The 13291-nt window shown below is 42.7% G+C and overlaps 2 protein-coding genes across 6 annotated transcripts in view; both read left to right on the top strand.

Annotated features, from left to right (window-relative positions):
- The window catches only part of LOC141809844 (myosin-10), a 52160-nt gene extending 46881 nt beyond the window's left edge, over positions 1-5279 (top strand). For 3 of the 5 annotated variants that reach the window (XM_074697055.1, XM_074697053.1, XM_074697054.1), the window contains 12 exons: positions 31-183; positions 274-522; positions 604-816; positions 902-1114; positions 1199-1360; positions 1437-1565; positions 1646-1734; positions 1854-1977; positions 2066-2274; positions 2355-2463; positions 3018-3190; positions 3282-5279. In XM_074697055.1, the coding sequence (XP_074553156.1) occupies positions 31-183; positions 274-522; positions 604-816; positions 902-1114; positions 1199-1360; positions 1437-1565; positions 1646-1734; positions 1854-1977; positions 2066-2274; positions 2355-2463; positions 3018-3190; positions 3282-3444 (1986 nt within the window). In that variant the 3' untranslated portion in view covers positions 3445-5279. The remainder of the gene's footprint in view (positions 1-30; positions 184-273; positions 523-603; positions 817-901; positions 1115-1198; positions 1361-1436; positions 1566-1645; positions 1735-1853; positions 1978-2065; positions 2275-2354; positions 2464-3017; positions 3191-3281) is intronic. The other 2 variants (XM_074697057.1, XM_074697056.1) reach the window with 1 other exon arrangement.
- Positions 5280-6882: 1603 nt separating this feature from the next.
- On the top strand, positions 6883-8333 carry LOC141809587 (serotonin N-acetyltransferase-like). Its single transcript, XM_074696676.1, has 3 exons — positions 6883-7141; positions 7430-7584; positions 7669-8333. The coding sequence occupies exons 1-3, from the start codon at positions 6985-6987 to the stop codon at positions 8035-8037; spliced, it is 681 nt and encodes a 226-aa protein (XP_074552777.1). The 5' UTR covers positions 6883-6984; the 3' UTR covers positions 8038-8333.
- Positions 8334-13291: the final 4958 nt, after the last annotated feature.

Raw genomic sequence — 13291 nt, 5'->3', positions numbered from 1 at the left:
AGACTAACCAAAAAGATTCTCCAAACACAGGAGCTGCTCCAGGAGGAGACCCGTCAGAAACTAAACCTCAGCAGCCGAATCCGTCAGCTGGAGGAGGAGAAGAACGCCCTACAGGAGCAGCAGGAGGAGGACGAGGAGGCGCGCAAGAACCTAGAGAAGCAGATGTTGACGCTTCAGGCTCAGGTGAGAAATGTGGTTCAAGAGCTTATTTAGTTTAAAAACCAGTGAAGAAGAGTTTCCTTAGATTATTACTGCGGTGACTTGTGTTTGCAGCTTTCAGACAGTAAGAAGAAGCTGGAGGACGACGTGGGAACAATCGACAGCCTGGAGGAGACCAAGAAGAAGCTGCAGAAGGATCTGGAGATAACCAGCCAGCGTCTGGAGGAGAAAACCATCGGCTTTGAAAAGATGGAGAAGACAAAGACGCGTCTGCAGCAGGAGCTGGACGACCTGACCGTAGACCTGGATCACCAGAGACAGATCGTCTCCAACCTGGAGAAGAAACAGAAGAAGTTCGACCAGGTGAGAAAACACTGAAGCTGCTGTAACTTACATCTCTTCTGACATCATCTCATAACGTGCTGATGTGCTGTCCCACTGTAGCTGTTGGCTGAGGAGAAGAGCATCTCAGCTCGATACGCTGAGGAAAGAGATCGAGCTGAAGCCGAGGCCAGAGAGAAGGAGACCAAAGCTCTGTCCCTGACCAGAGCCCTGGATGAGGCGCTGGAGGCCAAAGAGGAACTGGAGAGAGTCAACAAGCAGCTCCGAGCTGAAATGGAAGATCTGATGAGCTCCAAGGATGATGTGGGCAAGAATGTGAGTTTCAGGAACATCAGGAACACCAGACACACCACAACCGGATCCATCAAACACTCACAGTCTTCTCATGTCCTCCTGTCAGGTCCACGAGCTGGAGAAGTCCAAGCGCACTCTGGAGCAGCAGCTGGAGGAGATGAAGACTCAGCTGGAGGAGCTGGAGGACGAGCTGCAGGCCACTGAGGACGCTAAGCTGCGTCTGGAGGTCAACATGCAGGCCATGAAGGCTCAGTATGAGAGAGACCTGCAGGGCAAAGACGACCAGAGTGACGAGAAGAAGAGAGCGCTCGTCAAACAGGTGCAGAGTGGCGTTAGGTTACAGCAGACTGACACAATTTAATTTAAAACCTACACGTTCATGACCCGTACCTGTTCCCTTCAGGTGAGGGAGATGGAGGCTGAGCTGGAGGACGAGAGGAAGCAGAGAGCTTTGGCTGTGGCAGCTAAAAAGAAGCTGGAGATGGATTTGAAGGACATCGAGGGTCACATCGAAGGAGCCAACAAAGCTCGAGACGAAGCCATCAAACAGCTGCGAAAGCTTCAGGTACGGATACGTCATCCCCAGGTGTGGAGCAGAATCACTCAGAGCAGAGAGTCTGACAGTGTGTTTTCTGCTTCAGGCTCAGATGAAGGACTACCAGAGAGAGTTAGAGGACGCACGAGCCTCCAGAGACGACATTTTCGCCTTATCGAAGGAAAATGAGAAGAAGCTGAAGAGTCTGGAGGCGGAGATCGTTCAGCTTCACGAGGTACAGGAGAGAAGTGCAGGCTGCTTTCATGTCATGTTATCTGTGACAGACACAGTTTAACCTTTGACCTCTCTGTTCAGGACCTGGCAGCTTCAGAGAGAGGCCGGCGTCATGCAGAGCAGGAAAGAGACGAGCTGCAGGATGAAATCTCAAACAGCACATCTGGGAAGTAAGTTACACCTGACTGTAACACCAGTGAGTCTTAATCTTTGGGAAGTTTCAAAAAACCTGAGGTCAACAAACCTTTTGGGAACATTTAGAGTCTTTTTGTTCCTCTCTGTGCGTCAGGTCAGCTCTTATGGATGAGAAGAGGAGGCTGGAGGCTCGCATCGCTCAGCTGGAGGAGGAGCTGGAGGAGGAGCAGGGAAACATGGAGTTGCTCAACGACCGCTTCAGAAAGACCACCATGCAGGTGAGTCAGACTGTGAGACCTCTTATCAACATGTAACACAGCTCTCTGAGGTCTGGGTGGTCTCTGTTTAAACCCCTCCTCCCCTCAGGTGGACTCTCTGAGCACAGAGCTGAGCGCAGAGCGCAGCACAGCCCAGAAGAGTGAAAACGCTCGGCAGCAGCTGGAGCGTCAGAACAAGGAGCTGCGGGCCAAACTGGGTGAGCTGGAGGGGTCCGTGAAGAGCCGGTTCAAGGCCTCCATCACCGCTCTGGAGGCAAAGATCATTCAGCTGGAGGAGCAGCTGGAGCAGGAGGCCAAGTCAGTACTCTGAGCTGCGTTAAGATTAAAGATAGAGCTAAAATAAGAGCTGAGACCTGAAGCTGTGTTTGTTTCTGAAGGGAGCGAGCTGCAGCCAACAAGATGGTGAGGAGAACCGAAAAGAAGCTGAAAGAAATCTGCATGCAGGTGGAGGATGAGCGCCGCCACGCTGACCAGTTCAAAGAACAAGTATGTTAACGATCATTCCTCAGCATTCACTGTGACATTCAATACGGCTGGGACGATATACTATTCGCGTGATTTGATTCTACTACGATTTTTGGGGTGCTGATTTGATTTAGATTGCAAGTCTTCAATTTTTGCCATTTCTGTGATTTTTAGTTTGTTTTTTTAACACCAGACCATGTGAAAAAGTAAATGATGATGAAAAAAATCTACAGACGATATGAGGAGACATATTTTCCCATAAAATGCACATCACATAAGTCAGACAGAAACATTTCACCCTCTACTGGAGAAACGTGGTATCTTTTTTCCAATACAGTTTATAAACAAAAACTGAAATGAAGAATTTCAACTAGGAAAAAAAAGAAGAAGTGTTTTTTGACAAAGAATCCTGATTTTAATATTGTCGAACAAAATAATCCTGATTTATCAATTTTGGATTTTTTTCTCCCACCCCTAACATTTAACATCTACCACCATTTATTCTCCTAAAATCAGAAAGCTGCACAGCTGCTGCCTCTGAAACATGTTCTGTCTCCTTGTGTGTCTGTGTGAAGGTGGAAAAGGGGAACTCCCGCATGAAGCAGTTGAAGCGTCAGCTGGAGGAGGCTGAGGAGGAGGCGACGAGGGCCAACGCTTCACGCAGGAAACTACAGAGAGAGCTGGACGACGCCACCGAGGCCAGCGAGGGTCTGAGCCGAGAGGTCCACACACTCAAGAACCGCCTCAGGTGACGCAGCAGAAAATGATCCATACATATGTAGCTGCAGAAAACAGCGTTAATTCCTCTTTTCTCACCGTCTCCCCTCACTCTCCTCCAGGCGTGGCGGCCCCATCAGCTTCTCATCGAGCCGCTCAGGCAGACGTCAGCTGCAGGTGGAGGGCACGTCCTCTCTGGACCTCCTCTCTGACGATGAGCTGGAGAACAAGATCACAGACAACAACGCCAACGAGACACCAGCTACACAACCCCAGCAGGAGTAGAAGAAGAAAAACGCCTTAACCCTTTGTGTCCTGAATCCCCTACCAGCCCGAACCGACACACTTAGCTCCCCCTCAGCATCAAAGAGCGTCAGGTTTACACCACAGCCATTTCTCTCTGATGTGAGCTCAGTTCGGTTTAATGCTGCGTTCAAACTGCTTTTAGAGGTCATGAAGAAGAATCAACCACCATTAATTCCAAAATGACCAGCTGATGTTGGCAGCCTCTGAGTGCTCCTTAAAAAAGAGACTGAATGCTGCATGTGGTGGTGTTCACTCAGAAGTTTCTGAGTATCTGACCCCTGGAGGTGTTAGATTGCTAACATAAAATCTGAGATTAACATCCTGGAAAACATCAGTCCACATTTTTATCAGCATTCTAACCTGAGCTCAGAGTCTGGGAGGAATGGCGGTCACAGTAATCCAGTGAACGCTTGCTCACATCACACACGTGTCCTCTCCAAACACACGCAGCATGAAGAAAAGCAGGAAAACCTTCTGACCTCCACCAGCAGTTGGACCCCCCCCCTCCCAACACCTCCCTGGTTACTCTGCCTTACCGCTCCCTCTGAAGCTGCAGAAAAGACGAGCTCGTCTTTCAAAATGCACAAAAACTGCACAAGTGGATCCAGAACTTTTGACTCAAACAGCCCTTCTTTCATTCACTCATGAATACATTGAATACCTGACTGAGTCGAGCTCGTAGATCACAGAGTGTTTCTGAAGGATGGTTTTATTTTGTTGGACCAGAATGCTTCCAAATGCTAAAATATTAGCGTCGCAATATTAAAGGAAGAAACCACCAGACTTTACTTTTACTCGACCAGACGGTGTATGATCATCATATGAATAAGTTTAAGTTTCTTAGTTGAACTGTAACTGAGTAGTATTTTTACAACCATGATTGTTTGCTTGCGTATGAAAATAGAAATGTGACTGTGAGCTGCTCTTCGCCTCAGCGCCTAACAGTGTTCTTCCTCTGAAGGTTTTTACCGTCTATTCACACAGCTGCCTTTTTCCTCTTCGTCCGCACTTGATATCATTTACAAACAGAAACTGAAAAGATGATGGATGCTAGAAATCAGAAAGATTATTCCATCTTTACTACATTTAACACATTTTTAAACTCATTTAACTTTGTACACTTCTTTTTAAACTCATGACAAGCCATTGAAGTAGAGGTGATTATTGCTTTTCATCTCACGAATGTTTCTGCTTTACGTTGACTGACTCACTTTCTGTGCTCTGAAATCTGAGGCAGCAGATCAGCTTGTGAGTCCCCCTCCCATCAGAAGAGGAAGGCAGCTGCATGAATCCGGTGTTGTGGTTCCTTGTTTGTTTGACAGTAGGTCGGTGTTGACTTGTAATTATTCAGTGTGAGCGCTTAAAGCAACAATCGCACGCATGTTCTTTAGCTTTCTCTTGTTCTTCTGTGCCTTTTTCCACTCATATGAAGCTGAAAACACATTTATGCCACATATACTGAACAAACGCCTAATTCCTTGAAGGTATTTTCATAAGATATTCATTATTTTGCGTACATCATGAGATATAGTGGGAATCTTTGACTTGTATGTGCCGCTAAAGCAGTGGTCGATATGTCGAGCCATGAGGAGTGTGTGTAGATGGGTGCGATGACTTTTCTTATCGATAACTTTTATACTTTTTGAGTTATTAAGATTTAAAAACAATCCAATAGACATCAACTGTATTTATATCTCTGCTATAGTGAACACTACAGACTCCATTCATATTTCAAAATGCTCAGTGTTGCACATTTACCAACTGTACTGATGCTCAACATCATGACATGTACAGTTAATGAGTTATTAGCAGCTATAAAATACATTAAAGTCTATTGAGTCCATTCATTCTGTTGTTTCTCACCTGTTTACACCTGATCCCTCACCACTCCTCCTCCATTGGTCCACAGAACTGTCAATCAAAGATCTTTATGACATTCAGTAACCCATTTAAACCAAACACTTGAACCAAAGTTAGCACATAAAGATCTAACTGTGACAGGAATGTTGTCTTTGGATTTCAAACCTTTACTACAGACAGTCACCAGGGGGAGCTCTTCAGGTTTTGTAATCACCCAGAATGCTTCTTGCTCTGTCCATAATTCTACAGACCAATCCCACTTCAGAAAAGAGTGTTTATGTGCTCAAAAAAGGAAATAATCTCAGTACAGTTATGGTTCAGATTACCTCAGATAACACAACTTTTATTGACTTCTACACATTTTCTTCCTTATATTATTCTATTATTTGAAGGTATCCATCTCATTAGACATTGTTTCTCTGATTTAATATTTTATTCCAACACTATTTATTTATTTATTTATTTATTTATTTATTTATTATTTTATTTGTTTATTATTTATTTATTTTATTTATTTATTTCATTTTTTTTTTCATTTTTTATTTATTTCCATTTTATTTATTTTATTTTATTTATTTATTTATTTATTTATTTATTTATTTATTTATTTATTTATTTTTTGGGGGGGGGGTGCATTCAGGCTTTTTCCATGCTGAAAATAGAAGCTTCTTTAATTCAAAATTATTATTTATGAGCAGCTTCAATTTATTTCTTCAAAATCTTTAAAATCATGCAACCAAGCCCCGACAGATTTATCTTAACTGGTTATTACGACTATGAGAACCGGTCGAGTAGGAGTTTAGTCTAAGTCTTTGGATTCTACATGCAATATTTCTTACTTACGTTTTTAAAATCAGTGAAATTTTCAATGCTAAATTACTACAAAAAAAAATTTAATAATAATTTCTGACAGTTCTTGCACCATACGTTGATATCAGAAACTCAGCTCTACAGTCAGAGCCAAGGACTCTTTCAGATCCCTGTGTCTCCTCAGCGCACAGAGCAGCATGAAGGAGATAAAGAGTCCTTAATGCGCCGAGTTGTGGAAACAACTTGAGTAATCCTCCATCATGTGACTCATAGTAAAATAATCACTTGATAATGAAGAGAGTCGAGTAAGGAGGTGACACAGAGGCCGAGAACCTGCACAGCTCAACATCCTCCGGTAAGTGCGGCCAAGCCTTTTCAGTCTTTACTTTTTTTTATTCTTTATGATGAAACTGAAATATTTGATGAACTTTTAATGATCTGAAAGAATGTTTTCACATGTTATCAAAGTGTTGGTTTCTGGGTCAGTGTGTGAGCCCGCGTCATCTATCTGCTCCACTCAGGCCGGAGGGTGGAGGTTGATTCATAAAAAAAGACATTTGTTCTATTATCAGTCAGTTTGTTGGAGCCAAACAGCAGCGGTGGACGCAGTTAATCACAGGGTTCAGGCTGATGACTACACACAGATAGTGCCCTTTATTCATCCACAGGCATCAAACATTCAAATGCAAATGAGAGCGTGAATCACAGCCAGGAGAGCTCTCCCATAAATACAGACTCAGAGTGTTTTCTGCTCCTCGCAGGGCCTGACAGGTGACCCTGCAGAGCGCGAACCAGCAGGTGAGAGGAAACAGTTTCTGCGGAGAGGAGAGGAGCGGGGAGTGAAGCCGTATGATGTCTGTTATTGGCGCGCTGCCTTTCATCAAACCAATGCAGCCAGGACCGTCTGTCTCTCCGGGCATCCAGAGGAGACACACTCTGCCCGCCAGCGAGTTCAGGCCCCTCAACACCCAGGACGCCATCAGCGTGTTTGAAATCGAGCGAGAAGGTGAGTAACGCATCTTCTCTGTCACGTGCTGAGGCTGAAATCCGCTCTGAGGATGTGCTTAGGTGAAAGGAAGTCAGGGATTTGCGTAAAACTATTTGAAGCGTAGATGGAACTTATTACCTCTTTATTTACGCTTTGATTAGAGAAAAACTGATGAGACAATCTTTATGTTCACCCTTTAAGTCTTAAAATATAAACAACACAATCCAAGCTAAGAGGAGTGGAGTTTTTTGAGCCGTTTAGTTTGTGCGTAAAAGTTGAGAACCCCTTGTCCTCCCTGTCTTTCAGCTTTTATTTCAGTGTCAGGTGAGTGTCCCCTCCACCTGGATGAGGTGCGTCACTTCCTCACACTGTGTCCAGAACTCTCAATGGGCTGGATCGAGGAGGGTCGGCTGGTGGCTTTCATCATCGGCTCTTTGTGGGACCAGGACAGACTCAGCACCGTAAGAGAGTCATCTTCTGTTCAGATAAGTGTGTGTTGGTGTGTGGAATGAGCGACTCTAACCCCCCTGTCTGTTTCGTTTCAGGACGCCCTGACTCTCCACAAGCCCCGCGGCTCCACCGTCCACATCCACGTCCTCGCCGTGCACCGCACCTTCAGGCAGCAGGGCAAAGGCCCCATCCTGATGTGGCGTTACCTGCAGTACCTGCGCTGCCTCCCCAACGTGCGCCGCGCGGTGCTGATGTGCGAGGACTTCCTCATCCCCTTCTACCAGAAGTCCGGCTTCAAGGTGCTGGGCCGCTGCGCCATCACCGTGGGCAGCCTGACTTTCACGGAGATGTGGTATCCAATCAGCGGACATGCGTACATGCGCCGCAACAGCGAGGCGATCCGTTTCCCCGAGCACCCTCTGACTCTGCCGCTGACAAAGACTGACGGACACGCTGACGTATAACGCGCAGGAGTTTGATTCTCAGGTGTGTTAGAGAGTATTTACCTGCTCTGGTCACCTCTAATCTAAGACCCCCCACTGTCACATGAGTCACCACATTTATTTAGCTTAACTCTGTAACAGTCCACTGCCCCTGCTCATCACCCCTCTGCTCTATTAAACTACAAGATGACGTCAGTTTGAAGACACCTGAGTAGGCTTAAGTTGTCCCATCATGTGGTGCTGTAGATTTAGGTTAAATAGATCAGCTGCTCCAGATTTAATGTTGTAACAATGTTTCATATTTCTGTGTCTTTCAGTTCTACAATCTCAATAAAATGTTTTCTACTCTTTTTTAAGACAATAAGCTCGTCTCATGTATTGTTCCTCGAAACAAACACTGTCACAGTGACACACTGGTTATTAGGGAGTTTTTAAAATCAGCTGAAGGGTTATATCTCTGAAGTCTTAATACATACACACACAACAGACACCAAGCACAATGGTTAGAGCTCCCAATAAAGTGAAGATACTGAAGTATTATTAAGTTCTAACATTCCCATAACCTCCAATGTCTGAGGGAATGGTGGCCTTTAGGGTCAAAAAGCTCCTGTGATGCCTTAAAAATATGAACCTCTACCTTTCAAGTTTTCACAATCAGTGCATATCATTTTGCATACAACAGATTTAATTTGTACTGCACCAAACACGTGTTAGTAGTTTGTCTGTTTTGTGTTGCTGGAGAAACATGGCTGAGCAGCACAAGGTGTAAAAGGCTCATTTTAAATGAATAAAACTAAATTGTTTTGATACTCAGGTGACATGTGCTTCAATAAACATGCACTTATAGATATCATGTTTCATTTACTCTGAGTCTGTTCTGTAAATGCTGCTGATTAGGCCACAACAAACAGTATCTGTGATGGAGAGAGTTCAGAGGGAGGGCTCTGAACACAAACAAGGGCAACAGGACACTCAATGTGGATTTGGTTCCTGAATCGAGAGCACCTTGGCCGTGCCCGCAGACTGAGACAGTGACCTTCTGGTTTCCCTCCAGTCTGAGCTACAGTCACACACTAATCCCCCAATGTGCCAGGATGACTGGCTACCCCTCTGCTGAAGCACAAAGCTGGTACTCACCTCAGAAGTGACCCAGAAACTCACTTGCAGTTCCTTGGGCGGCCACTGGGGGCTGGCAACAAAGGTGAGTCACTTCGAGACACACCTTATGTTATAGAATGACTGGCCTCACAGCAGAACTAAAAAAGTTTTACAGAAATTATGAGAACACATGGGGCATTTACCATAAAATTGAGCCGTTATAAAGAAATTTAGATCAGTTTTCATATTCAAAAGAACACTGAAAATGGTAAACTGCCCACCTCAAGTCCAGACCTCAACCTCATCCTGTACATTAGGGACTATTTGTAAAATAAACTGCACAGATCCACATTCAGGGTAGAGCCTGGAAAAGGGATGGGGTAATATTGTGGTTGAAGTACCCAGGAAATATACTGACACTTTGCTAGAGATGTGCTGCTCTGATTGGTGGACAAACCAACACATTAAAGTTTGATTTGTACGTGTCTCTCTGGAGTGACTTCCCTTGGTTATACTCGCCGGCAGCCTGGAACAATGACGTCAGACAAGGTGATTCAGGGACTTAAGAGTTTAAAAATTCTGTGTTTCGTCTGCTTTGCTCCTGATCGTTTCATTTTAGGTGACATAAACAAACAGCGTGAGAAATCAGTGTTTGTGAAAGTAACTGTTTGATTTGAACACTAAAAACTGCAACAGCTCCTGATATTTTTGGCTGCTGGTTATAATAAAGGTCTGAATGAGAGCTTTAAATACAGGCTCACACAGTGCCAGCGTGATTACAGGGCAGGTGGAGGAGAGAGTTTGTTTTTCATCATCCATAGAAAGCCTGAGTTAGAGAGTAATATGCAAATGCTTTTAATAAAGGTAGAGACCACAGCACTCACTGCAGGCTACAATTAGACAATAATGATACAGGGAATACAAAGGAGCTCACAATTATGTGCACAGTACAGGGGATGTGGGCCATTTGTGCTTCCTCTTACTATAGGCCTACAGGTCAGGTTAGTGAGTGCATGAGGAATTAAAGAGCGTGCTCAGGTCAGTACAGCTTTTCTGTTAATTCAAAATATTTGATTAAAAACAAAATAAGGAAAATAAAAAGACATGTGATGAGGCAAGAAATCATAAATGCAAAACGCATTTATTTCAATTAAATGCTGCAACAGTATACTTCAATCCTCAACAACATTTAAAAAATCACAAGAGCTGAGTCTTAGACCTGCTGACTCATTCTAGCCCTGATGGCAAAGAGGAGAAGGATCAGCTTAAGTACACAAGTGTTCCCTGAACAGATGAGTTTTCAGACATCTCTTAAAAGTAGAAAGGGACTCTGTGGATCGTATAGAGTTAGGTAATTCATTCCACCATTTGGGCACAACAGAGGAGAAGAGTCTGGCTAGTGATTTGGAGCCGCACTGGGCTGGGAGCACCAGGCGTCTAATTACAAGAACAATAGTTGGGATTGTAAAAGTCTGAAATCTTACTTAAAAAGTAGAATTGTGAGGCTTTCTGGAATATGTCTCCCCCATCAGAAACAATGAAATGTGGCGCTTGTCGGTGATTGTGGTGTAGATGTTTTGTTTTGATGACTGGTTAAAGGAAGTTGTTCCGACATGTTTCTATCAGCTTAAGTTCATTTCCAAATTTAAATCCTTCTCATGGTTTGGGGATTAACACCAGGCTTGTTTACACCTTTCTTTAATGCTCTACACAGGTTTAACTCAGGCTCCCTCCATCACATACAGCTGCTTTAAACACCTCTGTTGTTGCCTTAATCTAGAAAACAAGATTTAGGTTTGGGAAGGCATTTCAGCGTTGCTCATAGTTTCATTGGTGGATCTGTGAGTGTGTTTAAGACTTGCATAATTTATTGCTTATCTCTATATTTCTTCCGTAGGAGTTTTGCTGTTCACTCTTTATTGTACTTCTGTGTTCACTGTTTTAACACCAGGATAAAATATGTAGAAGCCTTCCAGGCTGTAAACCTGGTTCCTGTTACAGATAAACTTTATACTCAACTTTTTTTTTACTTTTATTGGTTTAGGTTTTGGGCTAACCCAAGTGACATGACACAACCACACCCTGATGGAGACATCCTTCAGTCCCCTCCAGACGCAGAGAGGGGCCACTTCAGCCTCCAAACCAGCTCATGAGCCATAATCCAGCAAAGTCCTTCCAGTCACCTGATAATCTGGCAGACAGACATCCCAGCAGAGAGGCCTCATATTCCCACATTAGCAGCATTCGCTTTAAAGTCCACTGTGGGGTCAGAGCTGAACTTTCAGGTATTTCCTAACCCATATAGGTTTTTCTCACCGCTGCCAGACAAAGGGATTTAGGACTTCTGTTGACAGCTTCTGTGAGTTTGAGAAATGTCGATTTGTCCCCTCTGGCACAACTTGAAAAAAAATCTAAAAATTAGTTTTGAAAAAGGTTGTTTTCCTGCCTGGGTGTTTGTTTCTTCTCAGGAATATTCTTCCTCCTTGGAGAGCTGTAAAACTGACCTTGTTAACCTCTGCAGCCTGCTGAGAAATATATTTAATCTGCATCCTTAATCCATGATTTCCAAACAAATGACTCATCAGGGTTTATGAGGTTTTTTATGACGGCTAAGTACAGCATTGTTGCCACGTATTAGTGTGTAGGATACAATAGGCAAGTCATTGTGCTGTAGATTTATTTACTTGATTATAATCCTTATTTATATTAAAGCAAGACTAAACATCCATGCTTGCAGCTTTGAGGCTTGACCTCAGCACAACTTCCTCAGAGGTGAGCAGTTACACCTGAGCGGCTGTTAAAATTATGTTTGATGGAACAATATAAGAATATATAAATATAATCCCACAGGAAACAAAAATCAGGAATTGTGATCAAGCCATGCACTGCACAAAACACTAACTCTGTATTATTGTTTCTAAACGGGCTGACTGCTAAAAATATCTTCTGATAACTCTCAGTCACTGATCATCAGCAACATGAAGGAGAAGTAGTGACAAAGAAGTTAGATAAGATGATGACTTACCAAAACTATACAGAAACAACAGCGACATCTAACGGTGATATTGAGTACTACGTCATGTTTTCTAAAGAGTTTCCTCTCCGTGTTTTTTTTTCCAGTATTTTATTTGGGGTCAAAATTCTGCACAAAACCTGAGAGTTTTTTTTTTATCTCTTTATATTTATTTATTATAACTATGGCCAATTTTGAAAAAAACTCAACCATGAGAGGTTTTTAAACACCAGGTTTCTTAAGGAAAGCCCTGGGAGCGCCGCGTGGTGTTTTTTTCCCCAGTGTTTTATTTTGGGTTCAAATCCATTAAACCCCAAAGGGGTTAGCCTTGTTCTTAAAAAAAAAAAAAAATCATAATGATAATAATGACAAATGTTAAAAAACAGTATAAACTATCCAGAAGGGTTATGAACCACCAGGGTTTACTGAGGAGAGACTTTGGAGTGTCCCTTTAGTTTTTTTTCAGCATTTTATTCTGGGTCCTGATTCTAAAGAAAAAATATAAGGGGTGAGCATTGGTTGTTATTCAAATGTTTTAACAGTGTTTAAAAACAGTAAAAGGTGATCTTTGAGGGGCTATTAACCTCCAGGGAGTTTTTATAAGGAGTGCCTCATATAGTGTTTTTTCAGCATTTTATTTTGGGTCCAAATCCTGAAAAAAACCTAAGGGTTTAGCCTTAGTTTTTCTGAAAATTTTCCAAATTTTAAAACAATAAAAGATCAACTTTGAAGGGTTACTTACCTATGATACTTTTCAAAATTTTGACAAGTGAAAAAAGTACTTAAAGCTGTATCCAGAGGGGTAATCAACAACCAGGATTTCTTTCAGAGAGCCGTAGTAATGCCCCTATTGTGTTCTTTTAGTATTTGATTTTTGGTCAAAATTGGTCAAAAAAACAAACTAAAAAAATGGGATTAGCCTTTTTTGTTTTTTTTTGTTTTTTTTTTGTTTTAAATTTTTCCAAATGTTGAAAAACATAAAAAAGAGTGCTCTGGGAGTCTTGCGTGTTAGCATTGGCATTTCATTTTCGGTTTAAATTCTACAAAAAAAAAAAGGCTAGCCTTGTTTTTTTCTTTTTCTTTTTTTTAACACAATTTTGACAAATTTTTTGAAAAATAAAAATAAAAATAAAATAAAGTTCTCCTTTGGGTTTTTTCTGTTTG

Source organism: Halichoeres trimaculatus, unplaced genomic scaffold, assembly GCF_033239565.1.
Source record: "Halichoeres trimaculatus isolate MK-OKI-2021-1 unplaced genomic scaffold, fHalTri1.1 fHalTri1_scaffold_20, whole genome shotgun sequence".
NCBI classification, from domain to species: domain Eukaryota; kingdom Metazoa; phylum Chordata; class Actinopteri; order Labriformes; family Labridae; genus Halichoeres; species Halichoeres trimaculatus.
Note: the sequence above shows the minus strand (reverse complement) of the source record. Positions and strands in the feature narration are given on the sequence as shown.